Source organism: Bipolaris maydis (assembly GCF_028858645.1).
Source record: "Bipolaris maydis strain C4 unplaced genomic scaffold PSV08scaffold_8, whole genome shotgun sequence".
In the NCBI taxonomy this organism is placed as follows: domain Eukaryota; kingdom Fungi; phylum Ascomycota; class Dothideomycetes; order Pleosporales; family Pleosporaceae; genus Bipolaris; species Bipolaris maydis.
Window position 1 is genome coordinate 518831 of NW_027093864.1, and position 18824 is coordinate 537654.

The 18824-nt window shown below is 51.2% G+C and overlaps 6 protein-coding genes across 6 annotated transcripts; 3 read left to right on the plus strand and 3 right to left on the minus strand.

Moving 5' to 3' along the window:
• Window positions 1–4: 4 nt before the first annotated feature.
• On the plus strand, window positions 5–3277 carry PSV08DRAFT_224328 (DDHD domain-containing protein; the record flags this gene model as incomplete). The annotated part of the gene is made up of 4 exons (XM_014223040.1): window positions 5–280; window positions 362–2537; window positions 2650–3086; window positions 3152–3277. The coding sequence occupies 4 exons, from the start codon at window positions 5–7 to the stop codon at window positions 3275–3277; spliced, it is 3015 nt and encodes a 1004-aa protein (XP_014078515.1).
• A 156-nt stretch (window positions 3278–3433) lies between these two features.
• On the minus strand, window positions 3434–5186 carry PSV08DRAFT_362702 (uncharacterized protein). Its single transcript, XM_014223041.2, has 3 exons — window positions 4979–5186; window positions 4636–4848; window positions 3434–4579 (listed from the first exon to the last, which is right to left on the minus strand). Exons 1-3 carry the CDS (start codon window positions 5116–5118, stop codon window positions 3925–3927), a joined length of 1008 nt encoding a protein of 335 aa, XP_014078516.1. The 5' UTR covers window positions 5119–5186; the 3' UTR covers window positions 3434–3924.
• Window positions 5187–6571: 1385 nt separating this feature from the next.
• PSV08DRAFT_224332 (uncharacterized protein) lies at window positions 6572–9947 on the minus strand (the record flags this gene model as incomplete). The annotated part of the gene is made up of 4 exons (XM_014223042.1): window positions 6572–7207; window positions 7264–9319; window positions 9378–9643; window positions 9699–9947. 4 exons carry the CDS (start codon window positions 9945–9947, stop codon window positions 6572–6574), a joined length of 3207 nt encoding a protein of 1068 aa, XP_014078517.1.
• Window positions 9948–12044: 2097 nt separating this feature from the next.
• Window positions 12045–14838, plus strand: PSV08DRAFT_44580 (fungal-specific transcription factor domain-containing protein). Its single transcript, XM_014223043.2, has 5 exons — window positions 12045–12301; window positions 12369–13124; window positions 13174–13498; window positions 13551–14354; window positions 14432–14838. The coding sequence occupies exons 1-5, from the start codon at window positions 12090–12092 to the stop codon at window positions 14705–14707; spliced, it is 2373 nt and encodes a 790-aa protein (XP_014078518.2). The 5' UTR covers window positions 12045–12089; the 3' UTR covers window positions 14708–14838.
• A 154-nt stretch (window positions 14839–14992) lies between these two features.
• Window positions 14993–17480, minus strand: PSV08DRAFT_410119 (uncharacterized protein; the record flags this gene model as incomplete). The annotated part of the gene is made up of 2 exons (XM_014223044.1): window positions 14993–17176; window positions 17229–17480. 2 exons carry the CDS (start codon window positions 17478–17480, stop codon window positions 14993–14995), a joined length of 2436 nt encoding a protein of 811 aa, XP_014078519.1.
• A 176-nt stretch (window positions 17481–17656) lies between these two features.
• Window positions 17657–18670, plus strand: PSV08DRAFT_302906 (Longin-like domain-containing protein). Its single transcript, XM_014223045.2, has 5 exons — window positions 17657–17893; window positions 17951–18077; window positions 18134–18175; window positions 18229–18274; window positions 18328–18670. Exons 1-5 carry the CDS (start codon window positions 17707–17709, stop codon window positions 18523–18525), a joined length of 600 nt encoding a protein of 199 aa, XP_014078520.1. The 5' UTR covers window positions 17657–17706; the 3' UTR covers window positions 18526–18670.
• The last annotated feature ends 154 nt before the right edge of the window (window positions 18671–18824 follow it).

Here is an 18824-nt window from a genome sequence, read left to right on the forward strand (position 1 = left end):
CAGGATGTCTGCCCCTGATAACAGGCAGGGCTTCCTCTCAAATCTCTCTCCCTGGTCCTCTCGTGCCGGCACCCCCAAGCCTCCGTCGACGCCCAAGCTCGATGCAGGTGTGGACAAAGTGAAGAAGATGGAGCAGGAGAAGGAGAAGGAGCGTATTGCAACTGGGCTCGCTCCCCAGCAAGGAGGCGACCATATCATCGATCGCAGGCACCGGCTGAGCCTCAAGCGCTATCCACAGGACTGCCCTCCGCTGGCCGTGAGATGGTTCCATGCCATAGACGTAAGTACACCGATGTACTGAGAGTCTTGCGCAGGCGTTTTGGAGGAGTCGTCCCGTGTCTTCTTCCACTGACAAACGCAGACTCCGAAAAGGAAACCGCTCTCCAAGCACGCCATGGCGCCCGATACCGCTCTGCCCAAGCCGAGAAAATGGATACCCTTTAGTGCCAGCGACTCACGCGCCATCGAAACAGCATTCCAAAAAACAGCCGACGAGGCGGATATGGACGAGTTGCGAAAAGGAATCGGAAGCCCTTCGACGCCTATTCAGCCAAATCCCGCGGCCACCAAGACCACAAAGGTCCCTGTCAACGAGGACTATCTGTTCGATGTTGAGATAGAAACACGTGAGTTGGCGCCAGCATACTGGCTGGGTCCGGTATACGATGTCAAGCGAGGAACGTGGTTTACACCAGATGGCGAGGCTGTTGATGAGGGTCTGGCTATGCAGCTCGAGGAAGGTTACCTGAGAGTCAAGCCGTGGAAATTTGGCAAACCAGAGGAGAAGCGAGCAGTTTCGCAGCCCCGCGTAAGGCCACTGTCCATGGGACCGCTGGCTGGTGAAGACCACCGAAAGGAGTTGGGCCGGCTGAACCGTGACTCGACATCGAATCCTGTAACACCAAAGTCTTCATACGATAGTCTGAAAAAGGAAGCTGAAAACCAGGCCGAAGACGCAAAGCCAGCAGATTCTGCTACAAATTCAAATGCCCCTGCGGACCTACCTAGGACGCATCGCCTTTTTGGCGCTCATCTGAATTCGACTGTGACTTATCAAGATGAGACAACAGCATGGTTGCTGACGGACGATATGTGGTCACGTATGGGTAGCACTTTGTACCAACGCTTTGCTGGAGGCGCACATTATGCCGGAAACAAATACATCCGCGGGTATACGGACCCGGCAGACAAGAAGAAGCAGTCGGCTCCGGCCAAAGGCCCTCAGAGCGCGAAGCCGAGCGGGCGACCTGAGACCCCGTCCCTGGCATATGGTTCAGATCACGGCAAACAGTCGGATTCGGACGTTAATACTGACGAAGATACATCGGAAAACGAAAGGAGCATGTCGCCTTCGCAAACGCGCAGGCGCAATCTAGAGAGGCAGGTATCCTCGCTGTTGACGTCATCGAAACCCGAATACGAGCAGCAACAGGAAGAGGCAATGCGAAAACGTGAGGAAAAGGAAATGCGCGAGGATTACAAGGCTCAGAACGACAGTGACCAAGGTCGTGAAATCGAGCACCTTCTTCTGGTCACTCATGGTATCGGGCAACGACTTGGCATGCGCATGGAGTCAATTAACTTCATCCATGACGTGAACACTATGCGTAAATCTCTCAAGTCTGTGTATGCAGCCTCACCCGACCTACAGGCTCTCAATGCGGAGGTTGAGTCAACAACCAAGAACAACCGTATCCAGTGCATTCCTATCATTTGGCGACACCTTCTAGATTTCCCAAAACAGAGTCTCAAGCATAATCGCAAGGAACATGACTTGGGCGATCTCGACCATGAAGACGAGGAGTACCCCAACCTCGAGGATATTACTGTTGAAGGTGTTCCTGCGGTTCGTAACTTTCTTACAGATCTCGCTCTTGACATTTTACTATACCAAAGCCCCGCATACAAAGGCCATATTTCACGAATCGTTGTCAAGGAGCTTAACCGTGCCTACCACCTTTTCAAAGAACGCAATCCTTCTTTCAAGGGTAAAGTCAGTCTTGTTGGCCACTCACTTGGTTCTGCTATAATGTTTGATGTTCTTTGCATGCAAAAGGACCCGAAGGCGAAACCGAGTTCGCAATCAGCCAAACAACGGCGATCAACTGAAGAAGGCCTGAAACTGGACTTTGAAGTTGAGGATTTCTATGCCCTTGGATCACCTATCGGACTTTTCCAGATGCTCAAGGGAAGAACGATTGCTGGAAGACCACAAGCTGCTTCAACTACCTTTGTCCCACCAGTAACGCCTGCGACGCCTATTGATGACCCATTTGCGCCAGAGATCGATGAGCATGCTTTCGATATAACGACTTCCTCGCCACTTTGCAAGCAGGTTTTCAATATCTTCCACCCAACCGATCCCATTAGCTATCGTCTTGAACCTCTGATATCACCCGCCATGTCTTCTCTGAAGGCGCAGCCCCTGCCATATACGAAAAAAGGCATTTTCGGAACGCCAGCGGCTCAAGGAATCACTGGCATTGGTCAACGGGTTGGTCAGGGCGTGACAGACTTCTGGACCTCTCTCGGCTCAGGTAAGTGTTGATCTAATTCAGAAGTCGCTATTTGGAGTTGCAATACTAGGCGCTGCAAGCAATTGTTTAGGCTGATTTCCATATTGTTCTTGATACTAACAATCTTCCGCAGGTATCGCGAGCGGACTCCTCAACCGAAGTCTAGGCATTTCCGGAACCGACATGGCTGGCGGTGCTCAAGGTCAAAGATCTTCTCGTCCCCTAACCGCCGCCCCCAACTCCGGCAATGTCAGCCTCGTCCCAGGTCTCAACGAGCCTACCAGCGCCTTCATCAGCGAAGAACGCCGCCGCCGCCTCGGCCAAGAAACCATTGCCGAGGGCGAAGATGGCGAGCACCCACCCACTTTAATCGAATCAGACATTGAAACTCTCTTTGCCGGCTTTCAGAAGCGCAGAAAGAGCCAGCAGACAGACGACGGCGAACACGATATTGAGAAGGATCTCGAGTGGCAGGAGCTCGAGGAACGAAGCCGCAAGCTGAAAAAGGAGGAACAAAAAGTGCGCCGTTTGAACTCGAACGGGAGGGTGGACTACAGTATCCAGGAAGGTGTAAGTACCTTGTATCCTTCTTTGCTTTGGGTATCATGCGTGTGTTAACATTAAGGACAATATAGGCTTTTGACATTTCGCTTCTGGCTAGTATTGCTAGTCACATGACGTATTGGGCGGACGAGGACGTGTCGCATTTTATGATTTCGCAGCTACTGGCTAGGCATCGTGTGTTTAAACCAAAGGAGTAGGTGTGGTGAAAAAAAAATAAAGGCCTTTTTGAGTTAGATGGTAGATATTGGTGTTATCGGTAGATGGTGGTGGGTCTTTACCTTTGTCTTCAGGATACCCCCCCATTTTGTCCATTGTGTCAAGAATAGATGTACGATTGGCTTAATTATTGGTATTTGAATGTGTGACGTTTGTTTTTCAAATATCTCAATCGAGTTTGTGTGTTGAAATCCTTTCCTGTAAAAGCTTGGATTTTTTTTCCTTCGTAGGAAATATTCTTAATTCCATATGTGCGTTGTGATACATTCTGTTACAATTTAACCCGATAACCCTATCTTTCCATAACAATAATAAACATCTAATCATAGCAAACAAAAAAACAAAACGCGGTCCCTTCGGGAAGAAAAAAAAACAGGAAAGAAAACTATTTCTGGGTATCTCGAACTCTGTACGCAAACTGTGAGTAGAACAAACAAAACATAAAACTATTCCTCCTCAAAATCATATATATTCACAAACTACCCATTCGTAGTGTGTGATTGCCCTGAAGAGAACGAGAGAGTGAGGGATGAAAAAGAGGAAAAAAAACAATGTACAATAGATAAACGTGAAAATTCCTCGTCAGAAATCGAGGTCGTATCGGTCATTTCGCAGTGGTGATATGAAATCAACCCCGCCTGAGCAATCGTTGCCATCTCGATCTAGCCGGCTGCTCCGGCTGTTGTGTCGCTTCAGCAGCCGCGGGCGCAGCCTCAGTATCAGATTGCTGGCTCTCGCCATCGATCGCAGGTTGACTCTGCATCTCGACCGCAGGTTGACTCTGCGCCTGCGACCTAGTCTGTCTATCCCTCGCACGTCGATATGCATCGCGACCATACAAAAAGTACTGCCAGTTGCGTACCGTAGTCGTTGCTTCCGGCTGGGTTGTCTGTTGTTGGGCTTCAAGATCCGGAGTAGGTGTTGTGACGGTTGTGGAAGGTGTGCCGCCGAGGGCGATTTGCTCTTCCTCGTCGTATTTGTCCATTTCTTCCTTGGTCATGTACATGGAGCGGCAGATGGGGCAGCTAGTTTTGCGGAGGACGAACCATGATACGAGGCATTCGGCGTGGAATTCATGGGAGCAAACGGTGAGTTTGAGGATAGGTTCCGAGCCGGATTGGGGGGTTGAGGTGGGCGGGGTGGCAGTAGTGGTTGGACTGGTGGATTGGGGTTGATCGGATGTCACGGATGAAGGTGCGGGAGTGTCGGCATTAGGTGTTTCGGGTGAGAGTTTTGCAGGCTCTGGCGGCGATGGTGGATAGAGGGCTGAGAGACAAATGGCACTGATGGATGTGTCAGGATTCGTGTCAATGCTACGCGGAAGGGTGGGTTGGCATACCACTCTTTTTCAGATATAGACTGGGATTCTCCTTCGGGCCTCTCTCGGTCTTCTTCTCCAACATCGCTTGCTTGCGAAGATATCTCAGTGACTTCTTTGAGCTTCTCTCTTGCCTCTTCTCGTCTAAGCGCAGGCTTCTTGACCTTTGTTGCTGGTCGTGTTGCGACAGGAATTTGTGTTCGCCGTCGTTTGCGAATGCAAAAGATGCACATACTGTCCGTTCAATTAACCCAAACGTCTCATAACTAGTCGGATTGGTCGGAATTGTTTGTTTTGCAATTGGCGACCAAAGACAGTGATTCGCATAGAGATGGGATAGTTATCTAGATTTAGGAATACTTACAAAGGCGCTATGACAGCCACGACAAATACAGGAATCAAGAAGCTAAATGCAGTAGGCGTCATGCCCGAGTTGCCGACAGTCTTTTGCCATTCTCGGGCATGGAGAAAATGCACGTCGTGCTCACCAGAAACTGCTGGCATGGTAAGTTGCGGTCTATTTGGTCTTGGTATCGGATCGGAGAGAAAGCGATGCAGGTGGAGAGGCACGCTGCGGGAACGCAGGCGAGGGAAGTGACGCAAGCGGCTAAGACGGCAGGAATGGATTGCTCGTGCAGCCGACAGCCTTGAGAGAGAAGACCCTGGCGATGAGTGGTTTGGCCGTGGACCAGGTGCAAAATGCCTTTTTTGTGGTTATTTCCGTGGCAGCCGGCGGTTGACAAGGTGAGTTTGGTTTGGGTTTGGGTGAGCAGGTGGGGAGGTTCGCAACGGGTCATGACCTAAGAGACATACGTACTTAAGACCCCGGACTGCATCTTATCCGAGGCTCCGCCTGGGGTGGATGACATCTCCATCCACACAGCCTCCAAAGCCACGTCGTCCGTTGTCAGCGTCGCTCTCCAGGTTCTTAGCCTTATTTGACAACATAGTATAAAAGGTGACCGGGCTGTAAGCCACTCGACCGCATAGGGGCGCGTTGGTCGTATTGATCGTGTGGTGGCTACTTTCTTACTGATGGCCGAACTCGGCAACCCGCGCGCGTCTCTGCAGTGGGCGCCGTGGGCGCAGTAGGCTTACTCTACACACAGTATGTTGGGCACCCCTAGCCCGGGGATTTATTGCCGTGACAGCGCTGCGCCTTGTCATGTCACGTTGGTCCTCGAGATAAACATCTGTCAGGTCTTGTTTCGACGTGCAGCTGATGCCTCTTATATCAGTCCGCATGGTCCAAGACAACTCCGCTCCACCAGCCGCACACCCACCCTTGCCTTGCCTTGCCTTGCCCTGCCTTGGGCCTTCAATAACGCGCAGTCTCGGCTGGCTGGGCTGACGTTTGCCAGAAGAAGCCTGAGATGCGATTTGGCTGTAAGCCGTCCCTAGGCGCACAGAGGGCCCACTTCATCGGCCTTGGTTCGGAGTGGAGCGGAAAAGATTGCCAAGCTATCCCACCCGCGTAACCGAGTCCAGAAGGCCACCTGTGGATCATCCTAGGACGCCTAACCCAGCAGCAGCCCACTGCACGGCTACACAAGGTTTGAGGTAAAGCAATCCCAGCCCAATCAACTAACTCAAGGATATATTGGCATACAGCTAAGCTGATTTACGAAGGTTATCTTCGGCATAAGAGAGTGGGCGCTGTACTCTACCGCTGCTGTGCTGCATGCACGGAGCAAACGAACCCGTAGTCGTGTCAAGACTCTCAGTCACAAAGATTAGTCTAATGAGGAGGTTGTTACTTATCATGTCTTGATTACTATGTACGTAATATAACTAGGAAATCTCGTCTTCCAGCACAGAGTGCCTAAGGTATCGTAATCGCATGCTATGCAAACAAATTCAAACTCCCCTTTGCAGATTGCTCTCTGCAACAAAACATTCAAAATCCAAATAAAGACATAGCATTGGTATCATCTTTCCGAATTGATCGCTTGCACGCCTAAGCAGACGACTTCTTGTCTGCCGCATCCTCGTCGGTGCTGATGGCTGTGCTGAGGTATCGCTCAAATACACGCTGCTCCAGATCAATGGAGCCCCTCCTGCCACCACCGTTCTTTGCATCGCGCCTCCTGAAGTAGACTCGCTTGCCCCACTTCCACGACTCAATGCCGAGGAAGAAGAGAAATGTAGCAATAAAGACAATGGCCCATTCCCAGCTGATTCCCTTGTGCCTGAACACCTTGTCGTTGATGACGGGAATGTATAGGACAGGGAATATGGTGACAAACGCAAAGACAATGGAGAAGAAAAGGAACTTGTTGCGCCAGACGTCGCGGGCCCACTGCGTGAAGTACTTGTTCGATCCAGGTTGCATCATGAAGAACGAGCGGCGCATGTCCAACATTTGCCATGCCAGGAAGACAGAAAACCAGGTAAGGCAAGCAAAAGTAGTCGCACGGGCACGGAAAACGGTCTCGCAGGTGGGGTTGTACGTCTCATTGCAGTTGAATCCCAAATTGCCATCGCCAAAGCCGAACATGACAAGGGAGAAGGCGCCGAGGCAGAGTGCAGCAATCCAGAGACCGTAGACGAACATATCGCAGATGACCTCGAGGGTGAAAACACCGCGCTTGAGCTGTGACTTGTCAGTAGATGTCCGGGAAATATCTTGTTCAGTGGCAGGAAACTTACACTCTGTGGAGGTCTGTTGAGAATATCGGGCGCGGCAACTTCGAAACCAAGACCCATATCGGGAAGTGACGAGGTGATCATGATAATCCACATGACTTCAACGGGAGACACAGGGAAGACTGAAAGTCCACTCTCATCCTTGAATGCAAGACCAATGAGCAAAACACATGCTTGCGCAATGTTTTGGGCAAGTAAGTGCAGGATAAACTTCTGGATGTTGTCAAACATGCGACGGCCCTCCTCGATAGCGTTGAGGATAGATGCAAAGTTGTCGTCAGTCAGAACGATATCAGAGGCGTCTTTGGCAACATCAGATCCTGTACCCATTCCGATACCGACATCCGAGCGCTTCAGAGAGGGAGAGTCGTTGACACCGTCACCAGTCATACCAGTGAAGGCCTTTCGTCGATGGAGCGCGTCAATCATGCGGACCTTGGTGTTGGGGGCGCAACGAGCAATGACAAGTGGGAGAAGCGGGAGAGCATCGATTTCGTCGTCGGTGAGCTTGTCGAACTGAGATGCAGTCATGACCATGGCGTCCGTGGTTTCCTTGGGAAGACTTCCCATGTTCGAAGGCACAATACCAACTTCAATAGCAATGGCGCGAGCAGTTCCAGGGTGGTCACCAGTAAGCATGTGGACTTCAATACCCGCCTTCTGGCACTGACGAACAGAGCCAGCAGTCTCGGGTCTGGGGGGATCATACAAACCGACGAGACCACGGAAGATGAGATCTTGCTCAATTCCCTCACGTGCTATGTCCTCGCCCTTTTGAGGGGAAGGTCCATCGTATTCCTTGCTTGCAAGAGCCAAGACACGCAGTCCCATGGCGGCGAGCGATTCCATGTTGGCCAAAATCTCCTCGCGGTAGTCGTCGTCCAGCTCAACGCCAGCATCATTCTCGTCGGTGAATACGCGTGTGCATGAGTAGATGACGCGCTCAACAGCACCCTTGGTGAAGACATATTTCTTGTTGGTAGCAGTTTCTTCAAAGATAACAGACATCTTCTTAACATCGGAGTCGAAGGGGAATTCAGCGAGTTGCTTCCAGGCAGGTGTATCACCACCCGTGTGTTCGAGACGGTTCCATTTGAAGCGAGATGCGAATACCTGGATAGCGATTTCCGTGGGGTCACCTCGTGCGTTCCATTGGCCCTCATCAGTCTGGTGAACGTGGGCCAGATTAGCAAGTGATGCAACCTTGAGATAGTCTACAAAATGTGGGTTGTCTTGGAGAAGCTCCTCCCAGGTCGAGGTCTTTTCGTCCATGTCAGCGTCAATGTGTCGGGGTTGCTTGGGGTTGAAAGACAGATCTCCAACAGTGGGGTTGTGCGGCTCATCAGACTGTCCAACGGAATAAGTGCCCTTGGCCGGGATCCAAGCCTTCTTCGCAACCATCTTTCCTTGTGTGAGGGTACCTGTCTTGTCGGAACAAATGTCGGTAACACCACCAAGGGCCTCGAGAGACTTCAAGTTGCGCACAATAACGTGACGCTGCACCATGCGCTTTGTACCGGCAGCCATAGTGATGGTCAGGACGACAGTAAGAGAAGCTGGGATCATAGAGAGACCAGTAGCAACCGCATAGATGATAACCTCGCTGTTGTTCGAGAATTCGTTGGCGGCAAGCACAATGATAGCGCAGACGACCGCAACGCCAAATAAGAGGATAGCAAGGCGAGCGAGTTTCTTTTGCAGCGGAGTACCGACGTTAACACCAAGGAAGTGGCCAACCATATCAGCAAAAGTCAAGGACCATGCCTGGGCATAGCGATGCGGCTTGGCCTTTCCATTGGGCTTGCGCTTGACCTCTCGGACGCGTGAACCCTTCTGTCGGAGGGACATAGCAATAGATCCAATCTCAGTGTACATGCCAGTAGCGAAAACAACACCGCGAGCACGTCCCTTGGTGACAGTCGAGGAGCTGTAGGCAATGTTAAGACGGTCGCCAGGGCCAGTGTCCTCGTCGAAGACGACATCGCCATCTTTAGATACAGGGAGTGATTCTCCGGTAAGCAGGGCCTCGTCGGTCTCGAAGTTCAAAGCCTCAATGATGCTGTGTGCGTGTTAGTGGCGTGTTCCTCAAGTTTGGGTTTAGTGTGGCAAGGGCGTACCGAATATCCGCTGGAACAGTGTCACCCGTCTTCAGCTCGATCAGATCACCAGGAACTACCTCAATAGTCGGGATCGTAACCGTTTTTCCGTCTCGGGCAGCGGTGGCAGTTGGCGAAGACAAAGATCGGAGTGAGTCCATTGTCTTTTCAGCATTGTACTCTTGCACAAACCCGATGACAACATTGAGCAGAATGATAGCAGTTACTACACCACCCTCAATCCATGATTCAATAGCAAACGAGACAGCCATGGCTGCGATTAGAATCTATGTTGGGTTAGTTTTCACTGTCATTGGTTCCCAGTGACGGCAATTGACCTACAAGCGTCATAGCGTTGGCGACCTGTCTTAGTAGAATTTTGGCTGGCGATACTCCTCCATCGTCGCCGAGATCGTTGTTGCCATACTTTTCATGTCGAGACTTTGCTTCGGCAGTGGTCAGTCCGTCTTCGGCATTGCACCTGACCTCCTCAACCACCTGCTTCCATGTAAGGGCGTGGGCGGGCTTGGAGAGGGGGTCGTTAGCCTGGCCAGACTTGTGGCCCTCGAGGGAGGGTTGCTTCTTGCCCATTGTGAGTGCTTCTGGGTGCTAAGAAGAAAAGTGAAGAGTCAAGCATTCCCGCTGCGGGGGCTCTGCTACCTTTAAGCACCCGTGGGGAGAGATGCAAGCGGCACACACATGGCGAAAGCCAAGAACCGTGCGATATCGACACCTTGGCATGGTTGGAGATATCTTGGGGCCGGTGCAAGGACGTCACCTTCGGGGTCGGCAGTGTCCAACAGGGTGCGGCATGTCTGCATGCATTCACCTACGTACATTACATATGCATTCGAGCCGCCTCATCATAGCACCCACCATCTTGCGGTGCGTGTAGCCATGGATACTGCGCCCAATACGCCTGACCCCAATCCGACTTGGATGCTCCGGATGTGAGATTTATCAAGTATGACGACAGCGGGGTTGGTGACGAGCGTTCACCGGCGGGGGGAGGGTGAATGGAGTGGCTCGCAAACTGGGGCGAGCCAAGCTTCCCGCTCGCTTCACGTCCGCCGAGCCAAAACTAAGCTCTCGGCGTGCCTGCAGACGGTGCCGAGATCCGCTCCAGAACCACACTTACGCCACAGAACCAACGTCATATGGGCCGGCTTCCAAGCCTACCAAACGGCAGAGCCTGCTAGTAGCACTCACCCAACCTCTCGGCCAAGAGTTGGATGCATTGTATTCTGTGCCAAGGTCAGTTCGAAGAGAAACAGCTGATGGCGCGTCACTGCTCTTGTCCAACGGTGAAGCTTGTTATCGACTTGTCGGGCGGCTTCTGTCCAGGGTGCCCGCCAGGCCAGGCTCCAAGGCGCCCTCTCGATCTCCTCTCTGCCACTCCCATACACACAGTGGCTTGACTTGCGGTGCCAAGGGTGCATTGGTAGTCACGGGACTCAACAACCAATGGATAGCCCCACCCACGGCCGTATGGCAGGGTTCTTTCTACTCCGCACCTTCCATTTCCATTACAGAATATTCTAGGCACTTACTAAGATAACGTGTGCGGGATTCGAGAGATGGACCATTGCTTTCAGCAACATTCTGATATCTACTATACGTGCTGTACTGGAGAACAAGGTCCGCATTGCAACCAAGTTTGGACGACTGTTTGACGACAACATCTCGCTAAGAATTTGCATGGGGGGTATCCTCCGGGCTATCTCAGCTCCAACCAAGCCTGGGCAAGCACGCAAGAGATGGGCCCATAGTATCCGACACCTTGGCATGCCCTAGGTACACTACCCTGGTGGCATCTGTATCGAACTTAAAAAAGCAATCCGTCGGTGCGGTTTTTGGTGAATCGTACCGTGCTTTGACCGGGCATCGCAAAATTCTTACCGTCTTCCATGTCCGTCTAAGCCTGTTAGCATCATCCCTGCATTCGACCCTTGTTCGGAGTCTGCCTTGTCCTGTGCTTACTATCTCCGGCGTTTTTTGTGAATTCCATGACTGAAAGCTACTTTACACAGTAAGTTTCAATGCCGGCAAAGCCGACATATCTCCGGCCAAAGCCATGCATGTATTCCCATCGCATATCAGCACGATTCACAGACATATCCACTGCCTGCTCATGTGGCACACCTCAGTTTTTGGTCTGGTTCTTTTTTCTCCTATCTGTTTATCTTATTGGCTAACGATATAAATGAAAACATGTGCTGACAACAGCACACAATCACGATCATGCTCAAAGTATGTTTTCTATAGGAATATTATCTAAAATGCTCTCACATACCAAAAGAAATTATCATGTTGTTTAATCAAAGTGCAACATGACTTTTCTGGTGGAGTGAAAAGATGTCGTTGTGCCAGTAATGCTGAGGATTGCACTTTGGGTTGTGAACAGCTCCTAGCGGGTGGCAGGTAGCGTTCTACACATGCATAGGTAGTATCTATAGCAGGCTTTATCTGAACTCACCACTCCTGGAACGACAATAATCTACTGCAACTGAGTTAATCAAGTGAAATCTAGATCGAAATAGTGATAACTTCAAGACTTCGTACATGTGGTAGCACAGCCATGTTCCCTTGATACCCTTTCCGGCTTAGCGCGCAGTTTTTCCGGCAGATCCGGCTACTCTGACAACTCTTATCCGACGTGCCCTGAAGCTCCTGATTCCGCCTTTTAAACGTTCGGAAACGTCTGATAACCAAGCTTTTCTGGCATCTCGAACTATGGAGGATGTTAGCCCACATCAGGGGTGCTCCCCTGGCAACAGTTCGAGGCATGGGTCGTCCACGTGGACGTCTACCAATAGCATTGACGCCACAGCGACAGCCATACCAAGCAATGCAGGCTCGGGCGACCGCAAAATGGCGACCGCAAAAAAGAGAAGAGAGGAGAAAGAAAGAAGTAGGGTCAGTAGGGCGTGTGACCGATGTAAGAAGTGAGCTTGAAGATAACCAGCGTGCACGTGACGTGCTTTGTAGTACACCCACTAACATTCCATGCAGGAAAAAAGTAAGGTGCACCGGGAGATGCCCGTGCGCGTTATGTCTAAAGTCAGGTCTACCTTGTGAATTCACTGCATCATATACGCGAGGAAGGCTTCCATCAGTAATCGTCGATGAGGCTGCTATGGCCTTGGATCCACAGACCCAAGTGGTCAGAAAGATCTCAACATCCGAGGCATCTCCAGCAGGAGAACCAGTCGCTTCGGCGATACAATACCCACGAATATACCCAAGCCCCTCTTCTCCTATGGATGCACCAGCCTTTGCCCATACCAACAATGCCAATCCCAGCACTCTCACTATGACTACCGAGTATACCAACCGTTCGTCTACCAGAGATTCTCCCGTACCACAAGGGGGACAAAGAGACCAAGAAGGCCACTATGTTGGTTCTTCAAGTGCCGTATCCTTTCTTATTCGCATCCAGAGGCGTCTTCATCAAAGCTCTTCACTCTCCCATGACTCGACAATATTTACATTTGGAGATGCTCCGCTGCCAGAATTTGACCAATCTCTGTTCTTCCTCCCACCAAAGTCTGACGCACAAAGGCTCGTAGAAAGGTATTTTGACTATGCTGCGCCCACCCACCGGTTTCTGCATCGACCAAGTATCGAGAAGTTGCTAGATGAGTTTTACGATACACTCGGCGAGATAAGAGGTAGAGAAGATGGTAAGGCAAAGGCGGCGCTCCTAATGGTAGTCTTTGCACAAGCACAAGCCTATATGCCTCCAGGTAGTACTGTACAAGAGAATAGGTGAGATTCGATTTAGTTCTGATTTTGGTGCCAAACTAATGAGACGTAGTGCCCGCTATTTCTTTGCATCTGAACACCAGCTATCGAAAGAACGCGGTGCTGTCAGACTGGCAAGCGTACAAGCACGGCTATTACAGTGCTTCTACCTTTTAACACAGTCACGGATAAACCACTGCTGGAGTCTTTTCGGTACGCTCTCACATTTGATGCTTGCCATCGGCTTGAATCGCGGTAGGAGATGCGATCCTACAACCAGCGACTATGTGGAACTTGAAAGTCGAAGACGAGTCTTTTGGTGCGCGTACTCTCTTGATAAGTACCTCGCCGCGGCTCTCGGTCGCCCGCGGACTTTCAAAGACGAAGACATCGACCAGGTAGGCATTGTTCTCGTTGGGGATATTCTGCTTTGCTGATCTTGGTATCAAGGAACTTCCGACCATTGTGAATGACAACGATCTTCTTCAGTCGTATATTAGGCCGACCCCTCTACACGCCCATTCCATCATGACTGCGCCAGTCGAGCACATCAAGCTAACTCGAATCGTATCTCTTGTTCTCCGAGACCTCTATTCCATTAGGCCTCCAAGCCTAGGTAGGCGCATTGAACTTTCAGCAAAATACACAGCAGATCTGCATGCATGGCGTAATTCGCTATCTGGATTTCTAGCGGGCTCCAGTCCACAAGGAGGCATCGAAAGCCAATCATTAATCCCAATATTCCAACGCCAGCGCTCAGTACTGAACCTAGCATATCACCATGCAATCCTACTCATCCATCGCCCCTTCCTACTAAGGGATTTTGCAAGCCTAACACATATGCCCACGCACCCCAACTGGGGCACCAATCCAAACAAAACGTATGACACAACTCCTAACATAACTGCGTGCCTCGAAGCCGCCATGGCGATTACCCGCGTCGTAAACGACGTTTTCAGGTCATCCAATCTCTTCCGCTCCTTCTGGTTCACGCAATATTATGCCTTCTGTGCTGTTGTCGTCTTGTACATCCACCGAATCCAACAGGGTCTCGGCGTCAAAAACAACGTCCAAAGCGAAGGCTACTACGAAAAGGGTGTTGCATGCCAGAAACAGCTGGAAACGGTACGAGATACGGATTGTCTTGCGCGCAGATACTGTCTCGTGCTAGAGGAACTGAGAGTCGAGGCTGAACGGCAGTCGACAAGGCTGTTGAGCCCAGTGGAAGCGGCGGGTGTGCAGGCTGCAGATGAGGTATGTTTTCAAGAAAACTTAATATCCAACGCTTTTTCTTTGTCAGTGATGGAACAAACATTACTAACTTCATTTAGGTCCCCTCGTCAACTACAAACCTCGACACTGAGCGTCCCACTCTACTTCCCCAGCCCCTGCCCCAGCCCGACGCCGCCGCGAACCAATCTTCTATACCGGGTCTCCAGGATACTCTGTACAATCCTCCCGTATTCGGGCCTGATTTGTTCGACTGGTCGGATCTGGCTAGTTGGGGCCAGTTTGAAGGTCTTGTCACTGCGGGAAACGGTATGTATGATCCAAGTATGTTGGGAGATGAGGGCGAGTTTCAGTTTGATTTTAATACTGGGGGGTAAAATTCGAGCTTGCATTTTTCTTGTCTTTTGAGATTTGCGTTTCGAAGAAAAAAATTGAGGGTACGATCTCGTGTGGATACTTTGTTGGGGGAAAATGTAATGTTTTTGCTTCAATGAGAAGTGGAAAAGCGTAAGTTGATCAAAAATGATTTTGTTAACTACTCATAATACATTGTTTTACAAAAAAACACGCCAAGGGTATCTATCTACACACGATGTTTGAAACAGGTCAAAGTTTCCACGAGCAAGAATCCGTTTTCCATCACCCCTACCACCGTACTCCATCTATTCCTCAAAACCTTCTCCACCCTTTCCATCCGAAATCTTCACCTTCCGAATCTTACCCCGTCCTCTAGATCCACCAGGCGCTTCCTGATCCGATTCCAACCCAACATAGTACACCAATCTCGGCGCTCCCTTTCCAAGAGTAACAACGCTCTCGCCCTCATCCTTCACTACATGTTTGCGCAACCTCATCTCCCTCTCTTTCCTATTCGCCTCAGCCAACGGACCGTATGCCGGCACCACTTTCCTAAAGAACTTAGCAGCATCCGAATTACTGGTTCGCAGTTCTCTAATTCTAGTTGCTAAATCCGGGCCAGAAAGGAGGTTGGGATTTTCTTTGCGCAGGCGGAGGATTTCGGGGGCGCCCTTGAGGGGCTCACCGGCTTTGATGGCGGCGTGGAGAGCAAATTGGAGGTCGGATTCGTAGGATTCTGCAGAGTCCATCATTTCGTGGATCGTGACCCAGTTGCGGAAGCGGAGGTCGTCTAGCGGTATGCCGGTTGGGCTTAGGGCTGCACGGATGGGGGAGCCGTCTGCGGGCGGCGGGGGCGGGGGCTGGTGGGGGTCGGTTGTAAAGTTGTCGTAAACTTGTCGTAGGTCTTCTTCGGTGCCGAGAGAGGGGTACCCGGGGTCAATGTGCATATAGAAGGGGGTTGTGCGGAGATCGAGTGGTTGACCGGACATTACGGCTGCTTCGATGTTGCTCATTTGGGTTTTGAGGAGTGAAAGTTCGGCTTGCAGCTGCTCAAGAGTCATGGATTGTTTTGAGTCTAGGCTAGTAGATGGGACTTCTGATAGATCGATTTGCTGGATGATGACACGCTCGATTTTCTCTGTAATAGCATGTGGAAGCTTCAACAACTGGCCGCGGAAGTAGTCTGCATGGTCGGCTCTTCGGCAGGCCTTGGTGAAGGTAATCCAGTCTTCAAAGGGTATTATTACACTGTTCCTTTCCGCAGTTGAGACGATTTTCTGCCAATATTCTTCGATCAAATCTTTGTTCTTAAGTAGGCCAGCAGTTGTGACGACGCTGCGAGTCCCTATTGCCCCAAGTTCAAGACCGGCTGCTTGAACGTCTTCCAGGGTAGTGGTGAGTAGGTTTGGTACGCGTAGCTTTCCAGATATTGAAATGAGAGCCTCAAACGGCTGTATTTGAGGAGGCATGCCAGCCTGAATAAGGTTTGATACAATCTCGTGGGCGGTTACTACTAAGATGTTGCGCATTTCTGCTGCTTCTCCAACATAATCCTCGCCAGCCATAGGTTCAGGCAGTATTAGTTCAAAAGAGCGGAGAAACGAGCTGACGTGGATACTTTGAAGCTGTCCACCAGCCTCGAGATATCCATATATAGCGTTTGCAATGGCCCGGAGGAGCATCACGCTATCAGTCATGGAACGAGACGCACCCATAGCAGCGCGCAGTTTTGTGAGGAGAGCAGTAACGTGGGTCGGTCTCAGGCATATGCCAGCACGACAAGCTAGCATGAATGCTGTGTACGCTTCGTTGACAGGCCTCTCAGTCATGAATAGCTCAAAATAGCGCGGAGGGGTCTGGGTGGGGTAAATGCGCAGTGCAGTGTCCAGGGCCAGGTATGCTCTTTTCCAGTCACGAGCCAGTATTCGTGCAGTTAGGATGCCTTGCAGCAGAATAGTGGGAATGCCGGCAATGGTAGTGAGTTGAGTCCTGTCGGGAACGACTGCGTCTGGTGACAGATGGTACTCTGCGAATGTACCAGGGAAGCGCTTCAGTCCATCAGCGTACAGTTCCTCCAAGTCTGGCAGTCTCATGATACTGCCATATGCCATGAGCTCAATAGCAGCACCGTAAGCGGCCTGCGACACATAGCGCTCGTCTTGCTGGACTAGCCATTGCCAGAGTGTGTACCCCTCATCCCAGCGCGCGCAGTCCTTATATATGCCGAAAAGGTGGACGAAGGCATAATGATGCGGCTGAAGAATACCTCTTCGAATGTCGCCAACCACTTGTTGAACGAAGGGAAAGAGATCGGATCGTTTGCTGGGAACATATTCGTTCCGTATGCGCACGTGCAGGGCTTGTGTAATGCGGCGGGTGTCATAGCTGTCGAGAAGATTTGCTGCAACAAGTGCCGGATAGAGTTCCATGATCAACTCGACATTGCGGGCTTCACATGCATTCCGAAATTGGTTGACTAGGCGGGCAGTCTAAATAAAATCGTCAATATGTGTCTCGGTCCAAGAAGTCGGTACGATTCACCTTTGCTTCAGCTTCGGTGGACGGTGGGCTCCTAGGCATTCGCTTTCCTTTTTCGGTTGTAACTTTTCGTGGAGTGCTTTTGGCTTGTTTCGCCGTCGCATACGCCGCCCTCTGAAGGCGGACAAAGCGTGGGCATGGTGAGGTTGTTGCGACGGCGGCGGCAGGGATTGCGGTGCGCAGGAGACGAGGCGCAAGGAATGGCGCATATGGGCAGATGAGAGACGCCAGCGACGTTCTCGATATTTTTTGCATGTCGGTTGAGTGGCAGTAGGACAATGACGCGGACAGTGAATGTCGACGATGCGCCCGCCGACATGTCAAAAGTTCAGACTGCACGCTAAGCCCAGGGCCCACGACCTCCGTGATTGGCCGCTTCTCCGCAAGCAGACACCTATCTTACCAAAACCCCCCATCCACCAGCTACTACTTGTCCCCATTACCGCCCGACACGACCAAACACACAGATACCTCTCCCACCATGTCGCGCCCTCTCTCCCTCTTCAGCGTCCAGGCGATTCTGGTGCTCGCAATCGACGATGGCTCCCGCATCTTGACAAAGTACTACTCCAACCCGCACCCACCGACCGGTCAACAGAGCGACTACCCCGGCCAGATTGCATACAAGACGGTCAAGGACCAGAAGGCTTTTGAGAAGGGACTTCTTGGTGTGTAGTAACTGCGAGGCCAATGCTGCACCCATGTTGGTCTGACACCTATTACAGAGAAGACAGCGAAGCAGACGACCGACATTATACTATACGACCAGAAAGTCATTGTGTTCAAGATGGAGTCGGATGTAATGCTGTATGTAGTGGGAAGCGCCGATGAGAACGAGGTTCTGCTCTACAGGTACTGTCATGTCGAACGAGCGTGTAGGCGACTGGTCCAGTGCTAATTCCGATCAGCGTCGTCCTCGCCCTGAGAGACTCGCTCAACATCCTCCTCAAGTATGTTAGCCACATGAAGGACTGGAATTGGGCAACGGGCTAACACGTGGCAGGAACTCGGTTGACAAACGCACTGTTATCGAAAACTACGACCTTGTGGTATGCATCCCCTTGCTTGCATGTCGCATTCCTCCATTGGCTGACCATATTAGTCTCTCGCTATCGATGAATTGGTAGACGACGGCATCATCCTCGAGACCGACCCCGTCATTGTCGCCTCGCGCGTCAGCAAGCCTCCGGCGCAAGACATGACATCGATGAAGAACATTGACCTTTCAGAACAAGGTTTCTTGAATGCATGGGAGTTTGGCAAGAGGCAGCTTGCGGAGAGGATACGGCAGGGTCTATGAGCTTCTTTGGTTTGGGCATGGCGTTGCTGGAGTTGAGGATACAGTTGCCGCTTTGCGAATGCTATGAATCGTGACGTGCTGCATGATAGAGTGGGTAGCGCATTACGCCAGAAAAAAAAAGGCCTAATCAAGACCGTATTCTGCTTCCACTGACGCCATCGGCAGGCCGCTGTGATCCAAGTGTATGTACTGGTGTCGAGGAATCCCTTGGTAAGCGTTAGGCCAGGAACAAAGGTCCGTTTTGCATGACCCTTGCAATCGCGCTACTTGATCACCTTCGTCATCGCCGCATCCCACCA